The sequence below is a fragment of the Narcine bancroftii genome, chromosome 6, assembly GCF_036971445.1.
Source record: "Narcine bancroftii isolate sNarBan1 chromosome 6, sNarBan1.hap1, whole genome shotgun sequence".
Lineage (NCBI taxonomy): Eukaryota > Metazoa > Chordata > Chondrichthyes > Torpediniformes > Narcinidae > Narcine > Narcine bancroftii.
The window spans coordinates 130,925,306-130,950,087 of NC_091474.1; the positions used below are offsets into that span (position 1 = coordinate 130,925,306).

The 24,782-nt window shown below is 40.2% G+C and overlaps 1 protein-coding gene across 1 annotated transcript in view; it reads right to left on the minus strand.

The window, feature by feature from the left end:
- Positions 1–24,782, minus strand: part of eys (eyes shut homolog) — a 986,043-nt gene that overhangs the window by 290,755 nt on the left and 670,506 nt on the right. Inside the window, exon 27 of the mRNA XM_069886108.1 lies at positions 11,693–11,774. Within this exon, the coding sequence (XP_069742209.1) occupies positions 11,693–11,774 (82 nt within the window). The remainder of the gene's footprint in view (positions 1–11,692; positions 11,775–24,782) is intronic.

Genomic DNA, 24,782 nt, shown 5'->3' on the forward strand with positions numbered 1-24,782 from the left:
AGTTGTGCTCTTTTGTCTTAGACTCTCCAACTATGTGAAACAACCTTTTTATATCGACTCTGCCCAAGCTTTTCAACATTTGAAATGTTTCAATTAGATCACTCTCATTCTCTTAAATTACAATGAGTACAGGTCAAGAGCTGTCAGATGCTATTCATATGATAACCCTTTCATTCCTGGAATCATCCTTGTGACCCTCCTCTGAACCCTCTCTAATGTCAGCACATCTTTTCTTAAATGGGGAGCCTAAAACTGGACACAATACTCCAAGTGAGGTCTCACCTGTGCTTTATAAAGCCTCAGCATCACATCCCTGCTCTTATATTCCTCTAGAAATGAATGCCAGTGTTGTATTTGCCTTCTTCACCATCGACTCAACCTCCAAGTTTACCTGCAGGTTATCTTGTACAAGGACTTTTCAATTTTTTTTCCTCCCATTTAGAAAAATAGCTTTATTTCTTCTACCAAAGTGCTTGATTGCACTTTCCTACATTGTATTTCATTTGACTCTTTTTCCATTCTCCTAATTTCTTGGTCCTTTTGCAGCCTCCCTTTCTCCTCAACATTACCTGCTCCCCCCCACCTTTGTTACATCTACAAAGCTGGCCACAAAGCCATTTATTCCATAATGTAAATTATTGATATACACCATAAAAAGAAGTAGCCCTAACACTGATCCCTGTGGAACACCACTACCAACTGGCAGCTTATCCAAATATATTCCTGTATTCCAACTCTCAGCTTCCTGCCAATCAGTCAATGCTAGTATGTTTCCTGTTATACCATGGGCTCTACTCTTGTAAAGTAGCCTCATGTGCAGCCCCTTGTCAAAGGCTTTCTGAAAATATAAATACATAACATCCACTGCATCTCCTTTAACTAGCTTGCTTGTCCTTTCTTCAAATTATTCCAGTAAGATTTTCCCCTGAGGAAACCATGCTGGCTTTGGCCTGTCCTGTCATTTGCCTTCAATTACTCCATAACCTCATCCTTTACAATTGACTAACATCTTCCCCATCACTGACATCAGGCTAACCAGTCTATAATATCCTTTCTGCTACCTCCCTTCCTTCTTGAATAGTGGGGTGACATTTGTGATTTTCCAGTCCTCTGGGACCATACCAGAATCTATTGATTACTGAAAGATCATTACCAATGCCTCAAAATCTCTACAGCTACTTCTTTCAGAGGATACTGTGACAGAGTATTTTGAGGTGGCTTGGGATGAATTGCTTGAGTAGCTTGCACACAAACACATTGTAAAACATAGATTTATTGCAGGATTTTTGCAGAATGCTTTTTGCAAAGGTAGCAACGAAGTTGCAGAATACAGCTTGACTGGGAGAGCATGTGATTTTTGGTCTCAGAGAGGGAGGGTGTGAAACAGAGAGGGAGGGAGCCACAGAAATCAGTCCTAGAGGGACAAGCTGGCAAACTTTGGAAGATTGGTAGTCTGAAAGGTGACATGAAAGAAAGAGGATCATCTGGAGAATCCTGAAGGGGGCAAGTTTCGTCAGCTTGTATCTTAGAGGTTGAATGTTGATTTATTAGTTGATTGGGTTTTCTTTTGCAAGCTATTGTGTCTGGAATTTTTGCAAGCTAACTTAAAGCTGGTGCCTGGAAAAACAGCAGCAATGGAAGTTGATACATTTTTGTTACAACCATCAGCTGCAGAGCATGAGAAAGGAGGAATTGATGGCTATTTCTAAGGCATTAAACATTGGATGAGGAAAGTACAAATTCAGAGGATTATAGTGAAATATTATATAGGTGAGGGTAACTTTGTTCAGAAAGACTTAGAAGATTTTCCAGAGGAGAGATCTGGTGTGCTGCAATTGGAATTGGAAAAATTGAGGGTGTAAGAGGAAAGAGAAACGTAATTTTGAGTTGCAGAGACAACAATATGAGGCAGACCACGCTGAAAGGCAAAGAGAAGAGGCTGATAAAGAGAGTAAATATCAGGCAGAGGAAGCTGAAAAACTGAGGATATACGAGTTAGAGTTCACTGAAAGACAGTTTAAATTAGAGAGGTTGAAAATTGAGAGGGAGGAAAGTAAGAGACCTGAGGCTGTAACTCCTGGGGAGAGGTTTTTGGCTAGTAGAGAAGTCAATCTCGTGCCTCCTTTTGATGAGGGAGATATGGATACCTATTTTCAGCTTTTTGAAAAGTTGCTGAGAGCTCAAAATGCCAAAAGAACAATGTTCTTTAATGCTCCAAAGTGTATTGAAGGGAAAAGCACAAATTGCGTACTCTAGCTTGACTGCACAGCGAGGGGCAAATTATGATACTGTTAAACAAGCAGTATTGAAAGCTTATGAGTTGGTTCCAGAAGCGTATAGACAAAAATTTAGTAGTTTGATAAAAACTTGGAATCAATCTTAAATGGATTTTGCTCTAAAGAAATCTGCATTTCGACCGTTGGTGTGCCTCAAAAGGAATAAACAATAATTTTGACAGATTGAGAGAATTAATGTTAATAGAGGAAATTAAAAGGTGTGTTCAAAAGGATATTAAATTATACCTGGATGAGAGAGACGTGGGAACATGGCAACAGGCGGCTCGATTAGCAGAAGAATTTGCTCTGATTCACAAAAGTACATTCCAGAATAATAGGCATTTTCAGAGAGCAAATGTGGAACAGATTAATAAACCTGTTCATAAGGTTAGTATGGAGCAGGATAGTAGGCCTGAAATAAAGTCTGGAGAAAATGTTAAAAGAAAAGATGAAGGTAAGGACAGAACTTCTGCATTTGTATGTCATTTTTGTAAGAAACTTGGTAATGTGATTGTGAATTGTCTAGTCTTGAAAAAGAAAAGAGAAAAATAGGTTTTACCAGAAGCATGTATTCAAACAGTGGAATTTAAGGTGCTAAACCTGGTAAGGAGGTCATGGATGTTTTCAAGCCTTTTGTGTCAGAGGACTTTATTTCAATGAAGGAAGGAGAACCACAGGTTCCAGTTAAAATTCTTAGAGATACTGGGGCTGCTCAGTCATTGTTGGGAAGTGTTTTAACTGTGGATCAAACTGCGACACTGGGTAGACAACTTTGATTAAAGGTGTTGGAGGTGAGGTAGAGTCAATATCACTTCACAAGGTTGTGCTGAATTCAGAATTAGTCAAAGGACCTGTTGTAATAGTAGGAGTAATTCCAAAGTTACCCAAGCAGGGCATCTCATTTTTGTTGGGGAATGATTTGGCAGAGGATAAAGTTGGGTCAGTTTTAAGATTGACAAGTCGGCCTAGTAAGGATGTGGTTAGAGAGGATGGTGAAATATATTCTGCATGTGTGGTAAGTAGATCTGTGACTAAGAAAATGATGACAGCTGAAGAAAATCCAGTTGATAAGAGATTTGCCCAGTACTTCTGAAGTACTTTTGAAAGAGCAGGGTCATTGTGAGAGTGAGGATTTCTCTTTGTCAAGGAAAGAGTTAATTCAGCAACAGAAAATAGATACAGATCTTGTTAGTTTAAGGGAGAAAGTAGTAACTGAACAGGAGACTAAAGAAATGGCTTGTGGATATGACTTGGAGGGTGAATTGTTAATGAAACCTTATTACAGGATAAAGAACAATATATAGGTGTTGGCTGTTGTGAGTGGAGGAAGTGATATGGAAAGAGAATCTTGTGAGGGTAACAAAGAAATCATGGTTTCTGTGCGCCTGTCTAACTCAGCAATTTTGGAAAATTTGGAAGAGAAGTTAGGCCATCTTAAGTTACAAGAGCAGATGCAGTTGAAAGAGTTACTTTTGAAATACACAAATTTGTTCCCTGATGTTCCAAAAAGGACAGCAGTGATTTACCATGATGTAGATGTGTATAGAGCCGTTGTCATACCTACGCTCCTGTTCGGCTCCGAATCATGGGTCCTCTACCAGCATCACCTACGGCTCCTAGAACGCTTTCATCAGCACTGTCTCCGCTCCATTCTCAACATTCATTGGAATGACTTCATCACCAACATCGAAGTACTCGAGTTGGCAGAGTCTGCAAGCATCGAATACATGCTGCTGAAGACCCAACTGCGCTGGGTGGGTCATGTCTCCAGAATGGAGGACCATCGCCTTCCCAAGATCGTGTTATATGGCGAGCTCTCCACTGGCCACCGAGACAGAGGTGCACCAAAGAAGAGGTACAAGGACTGCTTAAAGAAATCTCTTGGTGCCTGCCACATTGACCACCGCCAGTGGGCTGATCTCGCCTCCAACCGTGCATCTTGGCACCTCACAGTTCGGCGGGCAGCTACCTCCTTTGAAGAAGACCGCAGAGCCCACCTCACTTTCAAAAGACAAAGGAGGAAAAACCCAACCCCAACCGACCAATTTTCCCTTGCAACCGCTGCAACCATGCCTGCCTGTCCCGCATCGGAATTGTCAGTCACCAACGAGCCTGCAGCAGACGTGGACATACCCCTCCATAAATCTTCGTCCGTGAAGCCAAGCCAAAGAAAGAAGAAATGTTGGAGAAGCAAATCTCATAAAACAGGACCCATATAGAATAAACACTCAGAAGAGTAAAATCATGGATCAGGAGGTGGAATATATTTTGAGGAATGACATTATTAGACCTTCAAACTCTTGAAGGTTTCCTTGTATTCTGGTACCAAAACAAGATGGAAATGTTAGGTTCTGTACAGATTATAGGAAGGTTAATTCAGTAACTAAAACAGATGCTTATCCTATTCCAAGAATAGAGGACTGTATTGATAAAATAAGCAAAGCTAAATTTCTTACTAAGTTGATTTTGTTGAAGGGTTACTGGTACGTGCCTTTAACTGAGAGAGGAAAGAATATTTCAGCTTTTGTATGAAAGCTGAAATGATATGATATGCAAATTAACCATATCAGAGGTGTAAATAATGTTATTGCCAATTGTTTGTCAAGATGTTAAAATTGATTGTGTATAAAAATATTTTTGAAATCGAATGACTGTATTATTACATATTATATATTGTGTATTGTTATCCCTTTAGTGATTTTTAAGACAGTTTAGTTATAACTGAATTTTAACTCGAGTTAAAATTCCCTTTAAAGGGGAAGATGTGACCGAGTATTTTGAGGTGGTTGGGAGGAATTGCTAGAGTAGCTTGCACACAAACATTGTAAAACACAGAATTATTGCAGGACTTTTGCAGAATGCTTTTTGCAAAGAGAGCAACAAAGTTGCAGAATACAGTTTGCCTGGGAGAGCATGTGAATTTTGCAGGCAGGCAGAACATTTTTGCTCTCAGAAATAGAGAGAGAAGGAGTCACAGAAATCAGTTCCAGAGGGACAAGCTAGCAAACTTTGGAAGGCTGCCTGGTCAAAGGTGAAGACTGACAGTGTGAAAGGTGACCTGAAAGAAAGAGGATCATCTGGAGAACACTAAAGAGGGCAAGTTTTGTCAGCAAGACTGATTGTGAAGGAATCAGTTGTGGATGTCCTGGAAAAGGAATCTCTCTCTGAAAACCAGCAAGAACCCTCCTGAGTGGTAACCATTTGCCTGTTAAGCACCAAAGACTGGTGAACTTTGTTAATGCTAACTTCTGTGCACAGTACAAGAATTGCCTGCAATCAGTGAGATTGGACTGTGATCCAAAGAACTTTTCTAATCTTAAATATACATCACACACACTTGTGCTTAGTATTTGAGGGTGGATTAAGTAGGTTGATAGTAATAAGTTAAAGTTTAATTCTGTTTTCTTGTTCAAATATAATTAAAAACTACTTTTGTTTAATTAACTCTGTGTTGTGGTGCATATCTATTGCTGCTGGTTTTGGGGTTCTTCTGGACTCCGTAACAATACAATCTATTTGGTCTGGGAAACATCCACCTTAGACCATTCACCTTTCTGAGCACCTTTTCCCTTGAAACAGTACCTGAGCTCACTTCCTTTCTCTGATACCCCTTCGACATCCAGAACGCTCTTAATGACTTCCACAGTGAAGACTGATGCAAAATACTCATTTAACACCTTTGCCATCTCCTTGTCTCCCATTATCATTTCTCTAGCTTAACAAGGTGTGCTTACTGATAAGGAGTTACCACTGTATCCCAGGATTATCAAATAACCAAGAGTTAACTGAACAGCTATCACATGGATAACAACAGGTAAAACAGAGAGAGTGAGAGAGAAAGAGAGAAACATTCTATGGCCAAATCATCCCCAGAATGCAAAGGAAATGCTTCCATTGTGACCCAGACCCTTTGTATTGCATTGCAGTTGACCTCTGAAATGCCAAAATGGAAATGTGAAGCAGTTCATTTTCCCTGCAAACAGACAATATTAAACTTGGTTGTATTTTGAAGGCTTTGAAAAGTATTCAATGATTGCAGGTTAACCTAGGAAAAGAAAACACACATATTGGCATATCAATCTTGGAGCAGCACTGACCTTTCAGTGAATCTAATCAAATGCTGTCACCTCTTTCAGAGCAGACTTACAACTCCTTTCTTTTTCATATGTCCCACCGTGATACTTATGACTCCACTTTTTCAGGTTTATTTGAAGGTAAATGATGTAAAATGCTCCCGTCACTTTCAGGTACAGCACTGACCTCAGTTTGCAATGTGTATTGAGTCCTGAATTATTCTGATCAAAAGTTCACACTGCAATGAAGTCAGGTCAAATTGAATAAAAAAATTCTCTCAGCTTTGAACCAAGTGAAAGAAATGTTCACAGCAGTCACCTTTTTGTGAGTTCAGACATGATTGCTTGAGGGAAACTTCAATAGGCACACAATGTTAGAATCTGAAGCATCAAACAATTTGCTGGGGGAACTCAATGGGTTGAGCACCATCTCTGAGAGAAAAGGAATTGTTGACATTTTGGCCACAACCCTTCAACAAACTTTGACATTTCAGACTGGAACCTTTCATCAATGCCAGAGTCTTAATAAAGGGTTGCAACCCAAAACATGAATAATTTAAAAAAAATCCTATTGGAACTGCTCAACCTGCTGAGTTTCTTCAGCAGATTGGTTGTTGAAATAAATTTCAAAGATCCCTCTCAACTTCTACATTTCACACTGATTAATAGAAGTTTGCAGTCCTGTCAACATTTGGCACCACAGATAGGTTAACTTCTAAAGACTATGAATGTATTTGTCCTGGGCATTGTTTTATTCTCGATACCTTTGTCCTTTCTCCACTCCAACAGTGAAAGCTAACATAACAATGGAATTATGGTGGATTTCCAAAAATGTTCACCTCTTTTCCTCCTGTCCTGGATTATCCTCGTGAAAGCTTCTCTCTAAACTGGGTTCAGTGAGTTGAACACCACTGTAAAGTTACAGCTGTGGTAGGATTTCTGTTTCCTCAGTCAGGTAAGCTCTAATCGTGGCAGTAGAATATGCAATCTAATACAAGCCTGCCTTCTGGTTGAGACAGTAAACTTAGGACCCAATATCCTCACAAGTGGATAAACAGGGCAGCACCGTTAGTGTTGCGGTTAATGCGATTCTATTACAATGCCAGTTACCTGGTTCAAAGCCGATGCTGTCTGGAAGGAGTTTTTACGTTCTCCCTGTGATATGTTTGGACTTCCCCGGATGCTCCGGTTTCCTCCCACCCTCTAAAACATACGGGGACGGGGGTTAAATGGGTGGCACAGGCAGGAAAAAAAGTTCAAAAGTTGGCTCTGAAGGATTTTGGTATGTGTCTAGGTCATGAGACAATCTCTGCATATTTTCTTGTGAGAGATTGGAAAAGCAAGAGCCGATGGCAGGCTTTGATAAGGGAAGAGAAAATAAATAGTGGAGCAGCCAAGAGGATAGTACACAGAATTGGCCAAATCTGCTGCAAATTTTATACCATTCTACAAAAACAAGAGAACATTGGATTGTTGAGAGGGGAAACATTGTTGTCTCTGCATCTGCAGGTGTGATTGAATCTGAATGTACAGAGAATCATAGAGCATGCCTGCTTTTCAGAAGTGCAATGCCACAGGTTGGAACATTCAGCTTAAAATCTTTACCTGTCGATAGCTGAACTGCACTGTTTTGCAAATAAAACACTTCCATTTTGGATATAGATATTAATGCCTTTGAGACATTACAAAAGGTATAGTATGAGAAGATGGCTGTCTTTGGAAAAGAAATCCTACATTTCAGCTGAGCTCACTGATCCTTTAACCTTGTGGCTCTGCATTATCTTGTGTGGAGGTGGACGTTAAGTAATTGTTATCAAGGAAGATACCACCCCATTCCTTCCAGTGGCCAAACACATCCCATAAATCAAATTTACAGCTTTTAGAAACTAATCAATAAGGAATTTCAGTCTTCAACAAAATTAGATGAAAGGCTGCAATAAGGATGGAACTGAGAGATCATGTGCAAGCACATGCTCATGTTCCTCTGAGCCAGGCAGGATTAGACTGTCAGTTTTAACAATGAATGATCCCTCCCTTGACTGCAATAGGTTTATGAAGACTGCAGGATACATTACTAATGAAGCATTCCAGGAAGTCAGGATCAATACATCTCAGCTCCTCAGAGCTCTATTTCTTCAACAAACTGCAGTTGATTTGTCATGTGACCATCACATGACAATGACATGACAAATGAGTTTGCTCTGCTCACTTCACTGACTCCACTCCATTTGAATACAAACTCATTGAGAAGTCAACATCAAAATTAAAGATTAAGAATATATTCATTGTCCTCTGTACCTTCATGATTATAAATTAAGGAATTTTTGAAATACATATTTCAGGAAATGTTGCTGCAAATTTACACAGTAGACCTTTTCATACCGTGAGTGAGTGGTGACCCTACTTGGACCCGGGTGAAATTCCTGGGAAGACAGGATCTCATGGGCCTTTCAAACCATGGTCCAAATTCCCTGTAATTTTCCCTCCCTGGCAATTTAGGGGAGGTCCTTCCCCCCAGCGACGACAAATTATGCACTCACTGGAGTAAGGGGCTACTCTCACCAGAGTTCCCAGGATCTTGGAATTGAACCTTTATGTCACTCCTCATTGTTTATTCAAACCAGCATTCACTGATATGTGAACTGGATATGGGGTGTTTATTTCATCTGAACACATGTGTCTTCAAAGCTTTTTTTTAACCCAGTTCTCCAGTCGGCATTGAATGAGATTCAGATTTGGTGATACAGTCCAAACGTTTAATTAGATACCTCCCCACGCCCCCGACCATCCATCACGCCCCCTCACCACTGTCCATCGCTATTCCCCTGGCCATCTGTCACCCCCTCCCCCACCCATGGCAGTCCATTGACCCCCGCACCACTGTCCGTTGCTACCCCACCTGGCTGGCTGTCACCCCCCACTCTGCGCCTGGCTGTCTGTTGCCTCCTCCCCCCCCCCACCCGCTTCAGGGCTGCTTTTGCACGTCACAATGGCAGCACAATGCAACATCAACGGCCAACTTCGCTATCCATAATCCTTCACGTAACTGGAACCACTCTTGGAAATGCCCATTGTTGCCAGGTGGTATGATTCTTTATTTTAAATTGCCTATGTGATGCAGCACGTAAGCTGACATCACGGCGCTTCCCCTGCTTGGCCATTTGCTGATTCACACCACAGAAAGAGGGTGACCTGGGTAAATTACCTGGGTCCTGGCTGACATTTTCACACCATCAGTTCATAGGAGGATTCCTAGGAAAATTTCCTGGGAATCCCCATTTTACACAACGATGTAACTGAAAGTTAAATTGCAAAGTTAGACTGAGGAGTTGATGTGTTTTTCTCTAATGTTGACTGGGGGGGAGGGGTGGGGGATAAAGGCACACTGAACAAAATCCCTTGGTGTTTGGGATTTTTACATCCATTCTGGGATAATAAATGCAATCTTCATTTAGCATTGCACCCCCAGCACCATAGTTCCAGCTGGGATCACATACTCAGGACTACAGTGAGTCAGAGCCTCAATCTTCTGATTCAAGGGAGTTCTACCACAGAACCATGGCCAAAAAAGACAAATTATTATCAAAGCAGACAACATGAAACTGGAGGGGCTCAGCGGGTCAGGCAGCATCAATGGAGAGAAATGGTCAGTCAACGTTTCAGGTCAGGACCTTTTCTCAGTTTTGACCTGAAACAATGACTGTTCCTTTCTACCCATGGATGCTGCTCATTGTTTGCTTGAGATTATCGCATCAGTAGCTCTAACATTTCTCCAAAACTGATTATTGCAAAGAAATCTCCAGATAATATGACATAAATTGTGAGTTTATTGTTCAACTTAGTCTGATTCCATACTTTGCATGATATTATTAATATTTCCTTACAAATGCTCTCATTAAAGCCATCTACATCAGGCAATGTGTATATACACAGTGTGTGTTTTACCTGACCAGACTTATCAACTTCAGAATCACACTCTAATGTGGGTATGGGTGAGATGCAGTCTCCTTAAGGATGAAGTTTGGGTGACCTCCCTTGTGTAGCTGTAAATAACAAACCATGAGATGTGGCAGGCATTAGCAGCAACAATCTGGACTGATCCTGTCACAGGGAAGGTGCAAGTGGCAACAATCTGTTGGATGAACTGGTGGGTTCAGCATCATCAGTTAGAAAATAGAATAAATAGAATATTCTTGGGCTAGAACCCAAGAATATGCTGTCTCGAGACAGCATCTTCAGTCTCCCATGTGTCTGAAGCTGCAAGTGGTCATGGTCTTGTTTTTTGGAAGAAAGAATCCAAGCAAAGATGTGAGACTATGTTTGAGGTGATTGTAGGTCACAGAATGCAGGCTAAATGTTGGTCTTCTTAATGGCAGTTTCAGACCAATGAAGTTGAAAAGTATACTGAAGAGATTCACTCGTTAATTCCATTTATAAGAGGAGTTTAGAAGAACAAAGGATGACCTTATTGAAACATACAAGAATTTAAGAGGCAATTACAGGATAAATGTTGTGATGTTTCCATGTGTGAGAGAGACATGAACAAGGAGGCATTCTTCTCAAGAAAAGAGGACGATCATTCAAAGCTTCAGCACTATGGAATATTTTCTTGCGCAGCTCAGCATTTAATAAAATCATTCCCCAGAGGCTGGTGGAGAAGCTAAACTCAACACCCCTTTCTGTAACTAGATCCTGTATTTCCTATCAGAAAGCCACAGTCCATCCAGGTCAGTAACAGAATGTCAAGAACCATTACACTGAGCACTGGCACACCTCAGAGCTCTTGTTCACGCTACTGACCCATGACTGCATCTTCAAATCCAGTATGAAAAGTATCATCAAGTTTGCAGTTGACACAGGAGTAGTTGGTTTCATTAGAGCAACAATGATGAGTCGCATTATAGAGAAGAGGTGGAAAATCTCGTTGAATGGTGTGAGAGTAAGAACCCGAGTCTCAACATGGACAAGACAAAGGAGATGATCGTGGACTTAGAGGACCAAAAACGACCACTCTCCACAGCACATCAACAACTCTGTAGCAGAGAGAGTGGAGAGCACCAAGTTCCTTGAAGTTCACTTAACTAGTGACTTATTGTGGACACTCAACATCTCCTCACTTGTCAGGAAGACATAATAGCGACTGCACTTCCTGAGAAGACTGAAGTGGACAAGGATATCGGCCGTCAACCTTCTATAGGAGCTCTATCGAGAGTGTCCTGACCAGCTGCATCACAGTGTGTGTCAGTTGCTGCAGAGAAATGGAATGGAGGTCAATCCACTGAACCATAAGTGTGGCAGAGAGGATCATTGGAGTCTCCCTCCCCCACCATCAACATGATCTACCTGGATCGTTGTCTGAAGCAGGTGCAGAAAATAAATGAAGCTCCCTTCCACCCTGCACATGGCATCTTTCAGCTGCTCCCATCTGGGAAGAGATACAGGAGTATCAGAGCTAACATTACTATGCTGAGGAACAGCTTCTTCCCATGGGAGAAAGCTGAACAACCAAAGAAACTGCTCACACTGACTATCCAAGACTCATTTGTGCACAATATTTATTTATTTAAAATTTTGCAAAATAAAACTAAATCTACCCCCTATAACCCCCCTCCCAACCTCTACCACCTTACCCTTTTGGAGCTTATATATTAAAAAAACATTTACATATAATCATAATAGGTTGAGGTGAGGTGCGTTAATCTACATCATTAAACTCAAATAAAATATCTAATTTACATCTAAATTCATATATTCCAAATACGAAGTCCACATTTTAACAAAAAAAATTATTTCATAAATTATATGTTATCTTCTCTAAATACAAACATGATTGAATTTCTTTATGCCATCTTTGTATATTTAATTCAACATAATTTTTCCAAGTTACAGCTATACATTTTCTAGCCACCGCCAAACCCAAGCGAAGAAATGCAATTAGAGGTTTTTCCAAACATGAACTATATATTAATTGGGATTCATATATCCCAATAAACACATCCACGGATCCACACATAGTTCTATTTGGAACAAATCTCGCAAAAATTTAATTACTTTCTCCCAAAAAGGCTTAACCTTTATACATTCCCACACTGATGACACAGAAGTACCTATCTGATTCTCACATTGAAAACACAAATCTGACTCACTGAAACCATAATTTATCAGGAGTTAAATATAACTGATGTAAGAAATTATAATTAACTAAACTATAATGTACATTGATTAATTTTGTAACATTTCCAAACACATATCAGACCATTCTTCCACAGAAATAGGAATAGATAAATCCTTCTCCCATTTATCCCTTATTCTAAATATATCTACCTTCTTCATATTTGCTTGTAACAACAAATACATTTCTGAGACAAATCCTTTCTTTCCCTTATGCATAACTAATTTCTCAAACTTCGATTGACTTGGTAATATTAAATCTTGACCAAAACCTTTCATTAACAAATCACGTACTTGATAATATGCAAATAAAATATTCTGTGATATCCCAAACTTTTCTCTAAGTCTATCAAACGAAAGAAATGAACCTACTTCAAAACAATCTTCCATTGATATCAATCCCTTTGAATCCCAGTCCTTCAAGTAAGAATTATGCATAGAAAATGGAATTTAATTGTTTCTGATATAACGGACTTTTAACTGAAAGCACATCCTTCAATCCTATACATTGATTCCACCTATACCATATCTTCAACAAATGATTCAATACAGGTACTTTATTTGCTGATGATGTGTTGATATATTTGTCCCAGCCTAAGAATTCCTTAGAACCTTTACAAGATTTGTTAAAATATTATGGATCAATGTCAGGTTATAAGGTAAACTGGGATAAAAGTGAGATATTACCAATATCAGATGAAGATTATTCGGATTGTATGCAAATTATAAAAGTTAAATAATCAGATACGATTAAGTATTAAGGTATAACTGTGGATAAGGAATATCAAAATTTATATGAATTAAATTTTTTACCACTATTAAATAAGATTGATTTAAACGGATGAAAAGATCTATCATTAATACTGATTGGTTGGGTAAACTGAATTAAAATGAATATACCCTTACATTCAATATTTGTTTTAATCTATTCCTAGCGCTATACCGGGAAAGTTTTTTAAGGAATTAAGTAATATGTTTGTTTTTGTGGAAAGGTAAATTATCTCGATTATCTATGCAAAAATTTACGTGGAAGTATGATTTGGGAGGCCTTCAGCTTTCAAAATTATTATCAAGCTGTACAGTTGAAATTTATTAATAGATTGATATTGATCAACCACCAATATGGGCTAATGTGGAAATGGATCAAATAAAGGAAAGATCAATACATCACTTTATATATAAATGGATTCCTCTACTTTTACAACGACATGAAGTACCTGTATTGAATTATTTGTTGAAGATTTATTTATTTTTATAGATAAAATATTTGTCCTGCAAATATGTTATTTGTCCAAAAGTGTGCTATGTCTGGATGTGTGTGTGCATGTTTTGCACTGAGGCTGGAGAACACTTTCAATCAGATGACAATAAACTTGACTTGATGAATTGAATGTTGAATTCCCTTCCTCAAGAGTTTGAAGAGTCTGCATGACTGGAGGAATTTGAAGGGAACAGGTACACTTCTAAAAAGGCTATGGAAAACCGGCACAGAAGAGGGTGCATGCATTTTCTCAGTGTCAAATGATGCAGTAATGGAGGCTCCTGCTGTCCAGCTGCTTAAGTGAAGGTTACCCTATGTATCAAAGAGAACTCCACTAGCGCATTATGACATTCTTGAGTGTCAATTTTTGCAAAATACTTGAAAATAAGGACAATAATATTTAATATCAATGTGTGTGCCAGCCCCATCGAGAATGGATGTCATAAAGTTTTACAGCATGGAAACAGGCTCCCTTGTCCAAGCTCTCTCTCAGTCGCCTCCATTCAGCTTATAGCCCTCTAAACCTTTCATATGTTACCTGTCTTATGCCTTTCAAACATTACAATTATACCTGCCTCTACACCTCCTTTTGCAGTTCATTCCATTTACCACTACCCTCTGTGTGGAAAAGGGGCCTGTCAAGGTTAAAACCTTGTGTTTTTGCTTTGTTAATTTTGTGTCTATCCCTTTAAGAAAAATTATTGTTTGTAGTGTTACATCATACGTCATAATATCCGAGCAGACCGAGGGTTTGTATCTCATTCTTTGAAGGATCATGAGAGATGCAAGCTCGAGATACTTTTCTTTGAATTCATCTTAATTCATCTTATTTTGTTTATTTCTTTTATATGTTTAAAGTTAAATATCATTATCATTATACAGTATGATTTGTTTACTCATCATTATGAAAATCTCAATGCAAAGTTATGCAAAATGTTTATTCATTTTATCAATGAATTAAAGCTACTTACAGCTGCAACTACAAAGTTTGATTTATTGAATTAATAAGATGGTAATTCTGAATATTGTCACTTATGTTTCTGTGATGATGACATGCTTTGAAATTGGGAAATACCAGAACTTGGAACGTATCCTCTATATTCTTATTCAAAGTATGATTGTAAACTTTGTTTGGAAGGAAGACTCATAAAATTTGTATCAAAGAGCCATAATTTGTTAAGCATTTAAGCTTTAAAGAAGTTTAGTTGTCTGTGAGAAGATTCCAGAAGCCTCTATGAGAAAATGTCTGTCTGACCACAGACACCTGTAACCTTGGAGTGATAAGAGTTAGTGGGTGACAAAATCTGGCAGGAAGCTCAGAATTTGTTATTGTAAACAACTGATATGCCAGTCTGTGTGAAGAACAGAGACAAGGCAGAGAAATCCTCTTACAGGGACCATGCAAGATACAAATTTGTTTACAGTTCCCTGGAACAAGGAAGCCAGAAGTCGGGATGCAGTGTGAAGAATCTAAGATGGAGAAGAAATAGTCTTGTCAGGCTAAAGACCTCAAGCGAAGAGTTCCGCTCAAAGAACTGTCTGGTCATGAGTTGAGCCAGCAAGACAAGACCTACAATGCTTGGCAGGAGATTGGAACCAGCCACCATTGAAGAAGTGCCTTCAATACCAAGCAAGAAGAAGACTCCGATAAGGTACTGCAGTCCTCCTTAGCTGACTTAAAGATAAGTGGAACAGATGCAGGTAAGTTGCAAGGCCCCACTGGTGCTGTACTGAACAAATTGCTAAAGATAGAGTCTCAATCAGTGGTATCTGAAAGTTCAAATGTGAATCCTTTTTTAAAAATTTTTTATTTTTCACACTATGAACCATATTAACCAAAATACACACGAACATTTCCCTCTTGAATTTTCAGTGTAATTTTCTCCCCATTTTCTCCCCTCCCTCCTTCCCACCCCCCTCCCTACCCACGAAACGTTCAACATATACAAAACAATAAACCCATTAAACAATGTCATCACAATGAACAGATGTGAGTCCTGATGATAGTATTTCCAAGGTTATGAGCATAGGAAGATCTTCAAAGGTATCTCGAGCAAGCTATGCATGGCTTGGTTACTACTGAGACACAATGTGAGTGGTTGGAGAAAAGGCAAGAAGCTGAAATGAAGAATATAGATGACACTTTCCAAGTTCCAGTATTTTCCAATTTCAAAATGTGTCATCTTCAAAGAAATGTAATATTCTGAATTACTATCTTATTCATTCAATAAATCAAAGTTTATAGTTGCAGCTGTAGGTAGCTTTAATTCGTTGATAAAATGAATAAACATTTTTCATAACTTCACATCAAGATTTTCCTTATGATGAGTAAAGAAAGCATACTGTATAATGATAATGATATTCAACTTTAGATACAAAAGAAATAAGCAAAATAAGATGAATTAAGATGAAATCAGATGAAATTAAGATGAATTCAAAAAGTATCTCAAGCTTACATCTGTCATGATTCTTCGAAGAATGAGATACAAACCCTCAGTCTGCTTGGATATTATAACATGTCATAGTAACTATGGTAACACTACCAACAACAATTTTTCTTAAAGGGATAGGCACAAAATTAACACAAAAACAAAAGAAACAAGGTTTTAACCTTTACACGGCTCTCAGGTTCCTTTTAAATCTTTTCCTTCTCACTTTAAATCTCTGCCCTCTGGGTTTCATTCACTTACTCTGGAGCATATTGAACTTCGTACTGTTACCTCATGATTTTATAAACATCGACGTTGTCCTCTTTCAGCCTCCTTCTCTCCAGGGTGAAAAATACCAACATGATAACCTTCCAAAAGCTTTGTGCTTGCCAATCCAAATCTGATGAAGGAAGTCTCTTGATGACAATTCTTGGTGATTGCTTTGATGTTAGAGGATATGGTGGGTGATGTCACATGTTTTAGAAGTCCCAATGAGTTTGTTGCCCCTGATCTTACATGATACTGCAAATGCATTGGGGACTGGCCAAAATAAAACTCAGATCTTAAGAATGTTAATAGACCAGGCCTCTGGCTACTTTATTTTACCCTACCAGACCATTTGAAAACAAATATCTAGGGGTCTGAGAAGAGGGCCCAGAGCACTTCAGGAGGAATCAAAACCATTTAAAAATGTACTGATGTCAATAATTGTGTGGAGACAAACAAACAAACTGATCAATTTGTGCAAAGATTCAGATAACCAGAAATGACTAAAAGTCATTGGAGATTCAACACACACTGGCCCTCATCAATAAAACACACACTCGAGTCATGACCATGTGTTCTTCAAATCAGTTATTGTCTCAGCTTCCTCACCAGCAGGATGAGAAATGAATGCACACGAACATCCCACCTTGAGTGGTAGAACAATATTCAAAATATTTGGCAACAGGACCATAGGGAGATGAGAATCTCTGTGTACCAGGAGACCATTACAGTAGCAGAGTCTGGGTAGAATTCTAGCTTTTGGTTATCTTTTTAGCTTGATGTGCAAGAAGTCATGGGTTCAAGTGTTGGTCTAGACCTGCCCTTCAAACAATTTTATTGAGGGACAGGGTTAACTTTGAAGGGTGCCCACTGGTTAGCATGTGTGAGTTGGCAGAATTAACTATTTCCTTGTTGCAAGATTCTCTGTTCCTACCATTTTCAGGTCTCCTTGATTGTTATAAACTGCAAAAAAATTATCTGGGGAAAAAGATGCAACAAAGACCAATTTCACCCCCTTTATAACAAACTATTTCATAGCCAGCAGGGCAACTGATCTGAAGCATCTAGATAGGTGCTTCTCAACTTTTTGCCACTCAGTATCCACACCAAGTATTAAAAACCAAGATACAGAACCTAGTTCCCTCTAGAGGTGCAACCTGCCCCAGGTCTGTAACATTCTCATTTTTCACTTCAATTATCCTTTATTTTGACTGCCCACTATCTCAGCAGTGTGAAGGTAAATTTTCCATTATTGTCATGTAATGCTACATTTAGAATGTAATATACATGAAATTCTTTAACTTCTGTCTACCGTAAGGCAGACAGAGAGTTTCCACTTTGTCCAGTGTACCTCACAGAAACCAACAGCACCTGGTGTTCCTAGGTGGTCTCCCCTCCAAGTACTGACCAGTCCTGTGCTTGCTTAGCTTCTGAATTCAGGCAACCTCACGTGAATTAATGCTATTAGGCTTCTGCTAATGTATATGACTGCTTGCTTCAGAGTTTCTCCAGCATTTTGTGCTTTTATCTCAACCACGGTATCTACAGATTTTCGTGATTTTGATTTTAGATCAAAATGAGGAAACTGAGCCCATGGCGAGATGGTAGTGGAATCCAGCAGGCCAGGTTGCATCCACAGGCAGAAGTGGTCAATCAATAGACCCTTTTACAGTGAAATATAGTAATTTGTAAAAACAGGTTTTCTCTGCTTTTAAGACACTCCAAAAAAAAAAGGATCGGTAGGTCCAACTTGCTCCACATTCCTGCCACCAAGGGGGTAGTGTCAGAGGTGGAGTGAAGTCACCGCCTCCTGTGTAAAAGGATTGCTGAAAGTGGCTCCAAACAGGAAGTTAAGATGATTGATATCATACTGACAGCCCTGTCGCCTCACTGCGCTGTCACAGAGTAGCCGGTGGAGATGTCAGGCTGCACTGGCTCACTCCGCCACGCTCCTCACACCACCCGCTTCCTCTGCAGGTTCCTGGTGGCGGCACTGCTTCAGTCATTGCTGGGTGTATGGGGCTTGCAGATTCTGTGAACTGTGCAGCAGGGCTATGTGGCTGATGGGGGGAGATGGAGTGAGGAAAGGAAATGGAAGAAAATGGGAGGGGGTGGAGAGGGAGGAGAATGGAGGAGGAAGAGAGTGGGGTGATGGGGCTGTCAACCAGTGGGGCTCAGGCTGCGGTGGGGGGATGTCAGGCAGCAGTGTGGCAGGGCTGCCACAGGGTGGCCGCTGGTATGGTGTACAACCTGCCTCATTTTGCCTTGGGAAGCCAGTACGCTGCTCTGGGCGACATAAAAGGACTGCTCTATCTGCCTTTTCCACCTCTTCATAAAAGGTGAATTCGCCTTTTTTAAAAACTTGAGCAGGCAATAATGCAGCTTTAGTGCAAAAAACCCCAAATGTTTTAGGTTGGGAACCTTGTATCCTGAGGCCATTCAGTGTGGATCATGGAAAGCACGGATCGGAATGAGAGGGAAAGAGCTCTCTTCTGACCAGCTCAACCTAAATTTCAGAGAGAAGTCACAATGTTCTGACCAACAATGTTGTTTCTCCACATGAGGTGGCCTCCTGCAAATGTAGCAAACTTGCTAACCAGCTGAGCACCTGTAAGGACAGATTGAGTAACTGGTTTAACGGTTTGTAACTATTGGATATTATACACAAGCATACTATCCAGCGTATATTACAGGTCTTTTAGTTCTCTGCTCTTTTAGTAAGATTACTTGATGCATCCAGGACTAAGCAATGTTTATTTCATGCAAAGTACTCGGAAATTAATTCTTCTTTCACATCTCCATGAAGTTCAATTTACTCCAGTCCAGAGGACTGGGTCTGAACAAGCTCAGAATACATCTGGAAATCTGTTTTCATTCTTTTGAGATAAATTAGATCTTCCTAGTCATACATAATGAACATAAAATCCCCGCACAGATGACCAAGACCTAGTTGTACAGCCAGTTCAACGCAGGTGAAGCAAATTACTTATACAAACCCACAAGCAATGCAAATACATAAAAATGGAAATTTTTAATCAACATTTTCCTTGCAGACAACATAATAAAAAAGCTCAGAGGAATTACTTCAATACGTAATATGTTTCATGTGCAAAAGCATTTTAGAAAGTAATGAAAATAATATTCTTCATTTAGGAGAAATTTAGGAGTTATTTTCCCACAACATCTGGGGAGAAAAAGCCATGGTTCTAAGAGAGCTTAATGGACTCTAAATTTGTAACAAGCAGCACAGATGGCAGAAGCCATAGCAACACAAGGACTGTGCAGGATGATAATTGGGCTGGTAATGTTAGAAATTAAATTAGCCAATAAGCCCCTTTTATTAGGCACCTGGTTCTCTGAAAGCCTTGGTAATCTCTCAGAACTTTATAAGTAGAAGAGGTTAGGGATTTTCCCAAAAAAGCACAGAGCTTGCTGCCTGCAGAGTGAATAGGACTTTATCGATTCAAAAAAGAAAACTGCCAAGAATAATTTGAAGGGTCTAATTCTTAATATTCCTCTGAATAATGTCAATTCTAAATTGTAGATTATCCACCATGTAAAATTGAGTGAATGAAAGATAATAGCTACTTAGCATAATTATCCATCAAACCAATTATCTTAGTTTATCAGGAAGATGTAAGTATTTTTTGAATAGCAAAGCACAGAATCATTTCAAGTGTCTATAGCCTCTTTTAAAGAATGCAAACAAATTAAGTTCATGCAAAAAATATTCATCCCTCTGATTAAAGTGAAAGCAGCAATCTTCGAGAAATGGGACTGAAATATTATAGCCTTTATCTAAACCATCACATGTAACACAGGAAAGGGATAAACGTGCTGAGAGGTACATGTGAACTTTAGCATGCTTCCCTAAACCAAACCATAAACTACTCCAGGGCCATCAAAATATATTTCTGCTCTGTTGAAAAGGTACTTTATTTTTTTTCATAATAACTGCAACTGCAAGTATTTATTTGTCCAACTTTTTATAATTACAATCTCTTGGCATCATGTAGTAATTTTTTTCTGTTATTGTTGGTTTATCTTACATATTTGTGTGGCTGTATGAATTTCAGAGCAAGTGTACATTGTACCTATGTACTTACCAATAAAATTTCATCATCTTATTCTGCACAATGTGTTAAGAAATCAAACACCACAATCCATCTCAACCAATTCATTTACACTCAGCTTATTTTATTCTCTCCACACTCACATCAACTTCTCCAGGTTCATACATTAGGAACGATTACTGGTGGCCAACTAACCTTCCAATGTGCACATTGTTGGCATATTGGAGGAAACCTGAGAACCCAGAAGGAAGTCACATAATATCAACACCAGAGGTCAGGATTGAACCCTATCGTTGGAGTTGGGAGGCAGTAGGTCCGCTTGTCAAACCACTGTACTCCACCTTGTACAATCCTAAGCGTAGCAGAATAGTTCAAGTAACACATATCTAACCCTCTTTCCATTGAAGACGACCCTGGGGCTTGGTATTTTACAACGGCTCAGCAGTACCTGCATCACTGAAACTAGAAAGATGCAAAGCGACTCATCTCCATTTCTCAGGAGCAGGTGGGAAGACCAGTTAATCCCAATCTTGTTGTCCCATGCATAAAAATCTTTGAAAGTAAAGATTTGTAATCTATGCAGGAGGATCAATATTTTGAAACAATTTGTTTTCAGTCTCTATTTGGAAATTGCTGCATTGAAATGCTCAGCAAAAAGTTGTTTCAATTTAATCCACCTCGACCTTGCAATTAACCCCAGAACCTTTAACTATTGGTTGCCTCTGAATCAAAGAGTGGCCGAACTGTGATGTTACTTTGATCAACTGCCTCAGAAACTCTTTTAGAAATAAATGGTTCACCATTCATAATGGCAGGTTGTAGTGGGATGAGCGGCTGCATAACACAGCGAGCCAATCCGCCGCCTGTGCAGCTGGCTGAACAGCCGTGCAACACCTTGGGCCCATCGATTTACTCCAGGGCTCATGGTCTCCCACCAGGAAGAGTTTACTGCCATGGAGGAATTGGGTATCATTCGACGTTCCAACAGCCCTTGAGTATCACTATTAAACATTGTGCCCAAGAACACTGCTGGGTGGAGACCCTGCAGTGACTACCGCAGCCTCAACAATATAACTACGCCCAACAGATACCCTATTCCGCACATACAAGACTTCGCTGCCCACCTGCACAATTGCCATGTCTTTTCCAAGGTTGACCTCATCAAGGTATATCATCAAATCCTAGTCCATCCAGATGACATTCCCAAAACAACAATTATTCCTTTCAGACTTTCTGAATTCCTCAGAATGCTATTCGATTTAAAAAAAATGCCACTCCAATGTTGCAGCAGCTTATGGACGCTGTTGGCAGGGATTCGCATACATATACTCACCGCCAGTCAAAATGAGCAAGTTCACCAACGACACTTATGCTGTCCTGCTGCAGCAGCTAGATGAATTCAGACTTACTGTCAACCCTACCAAATGCCAGTTTGGCAGAGTGACTATTGATTTCCTAGGGCATAAGATCACGGTAGAGGATGTGTTTCCCTTATCCACCAAACTGGAAGCTGCATGTGCTTTCCCGAAACATACCATGGTTAAGGGAATGCAGAAATTTTTGGGCATGGTGAATTTCTATCAATGTTTCATTCTGGCAGCTGCCAACATTCTTGGCCCACTATTTCAACTTCTCACCACAAAGCGCAAAGAAGTAACTTGGACCGCGGAGGTGGAGTTTGCTTTCTCAGGCGCCAAAGACGGTCTGGCCAATGCAGCTATGTTCACGTATCCTAATTCCACCACTGCTCTGTAACTCACCACAGACACCTCTGATACAGCAATGGAAGCAGATCACGAACAGTTAGTCAATGGCCATTGGCAACCTCTGACTTTCTTCAGCTGCCACTTATGGCCATTGGAAATGAAGTACAGCACATTTGATTGAGAGCTGTTGTCATTGTATCTTTCGATACATTTTGGAGGGCTGCCATTTCACCACTTTCACAGTCCATAAGCCACTTACATTTGCATTTAGCAAGATATCGGAACCATGGTCGGCCACACAGCAACGCCACTTGTCGTACATTTACGAGTTCACTACAGATTTGCGTCATGTTTCAGGAAAAAGCAATCTGATCGCTGATGTGTTGTCCAGACCAGCAGTGTATCATATCCAGAGTGATGTCAATATCTCTGACTTGGCTAGGGCACAGGCCATGGATCTGGATGTTCAGGCCTACAGAACTGCCATCACAAACGTGGACATACAACATGTGGCACCACAAATGGGAAGACAGAGTCTGCTTTGCGATATGTCTATGAACTACCCCAGACCAGTAGGTCCCGCGTCTTGGAGAAGCCACCTTTTTTGACAAAGTTCACAACCTGTCCCATCCCTACATTCGAGCAACAGTCAAGCTCATGACAACCAAATATGTATGGCATAGACTTAAAAAAGAAGTTGCGTAGTGCGCCCAGACATATATCCACAGCCACTTCCAAAATACAGCAGCATACCAAAGTGCCTCTCCAGTCTTTCGCAGCAATGCGCCAACATCTTAAGCATGTGCACGTAGATCTGGTCGGACTGTTGCCAGTGTCTCAGAACATGAGATATGTCCTCAAGGTCATGGACCGATTCACGCAATGGCCAAAGCCATCCTATTGCCATCCAGTGACACTGAGACATGCACAAGAGCATTCATTACCAGCTGGATCTCAAGATTCGGAGTTCTCATGCACATGACCTCAGACCATGGAGCGCAATTCGCCTCTGCGCTATGGACTATCCTTGTGCGCTTTTGTGGCACACAACTGCACACACCACAGCATACCACCGGCAGTCCAATGGTCTCGTGGAACATTCCCACTGGCAACTCAAAACTGCCCTCAAAGCCTGACTCACAGGGCCCAACTAGGTAGACGAGTTGCCATGGGTTCTGCTAGGAGTGTGCACCGCCCTGAAAGAAGACATACCAGCGTCGTCTGCAGAAATGGTTTTTGGTTTCACTTCTCGTCCGACTACTATCCTTCCTATCTGGATGTGCTTTAGCAGCTTCGACACCATGTTGCAATAAGAAAGCCGATTCCAACCAACTGGCATGGACCCTCCAAAGAGCATGTGCCTCTAACCCTCCTCGACACCAACTTTTTCTTCATGTGTAGACAAGCCCTAGGAACACTATTATGATGGCCCTTTCTGCATGATCAAAAGGGATGGCGTTGTGTACCCTTTAGATATCGGCGGGCATTCTCAACTGTTTCCCATAGACAGACTCAAACCAGAACATGTGGACCCTTCTACTCCTATTCACTGCACCCAGCTCAGGAGACGAGGGGATACACCTAAGGCACGCACAGCTGGTTCATCTCCTTTGGGCAATGGTTCTGGGCGGGGGGGGGGGAATGGTGTAGCTGGCTGAGCAGATACAAAACACAGCTGGCCGAAAGGCCACGCAGCACTGTGGACCAAATCACAGTGCACTAGGGAGTTAGATACTCACCTACAAGATGGCACAGGGCTCCTGTTGTCTTCACTTTAAGCCATGCGCCCTTCGGGTGCGTTGCAGGCACATGGTGATGTCACCTTCTGTCCCGGGTGTCTGGGCCAGAAGTGATATAAAAGAGGAGGCAAGTTTGAATATACAGCCTTTGCTAACTAACCACCATGTCTGGTAAATTGATTTAGTAGCTACAAGGTCCTCTTAAAACGTGTTACTTTCCATTAAGTACTTTTGGCATAAAATCATTGTGGCAATGAAGAAGATACAATGCACAGCAAGTTTTTTAAATTAAAAAATATTAAAAAAAAATTAAATTAAAAAAAATGTAGACATACTGCGCAGTTTATCAAGTCAAATTTATCAAAATAGGTTTAGCAGTGGCAAGGAAGTGTATTGTGGTGACTTAGAAATCAGATGCACATTTAGGTACGGAAAGACAGCATTCGGAAATTCAAAGTTGTATACCCTTGGAGAAAATTACACATAATTTGAGAAATAAATTTTCAACTTTTGTACAAATTTGGAGCTTATATATGCAAAGTTTAGGGATAAATATGTAAAAATGTACTTCTGACCTCTTCAGACCTGTAATAATCTTCTTCCCTAAAGTCGCTTAATATAAATATTGTAAGATCCCAGCGTGTGAGCTAATCCTTTGCAATCCAGACTAATATTATCTTTTCTTTCTTTATATTATATCTATTTTTATCATTATAACTTTTATAATAGGAGGGGGTTAGAGGGAGGGGAGGGTGGGTAAGGGGAAAATGCCATGTAATCATGGCAA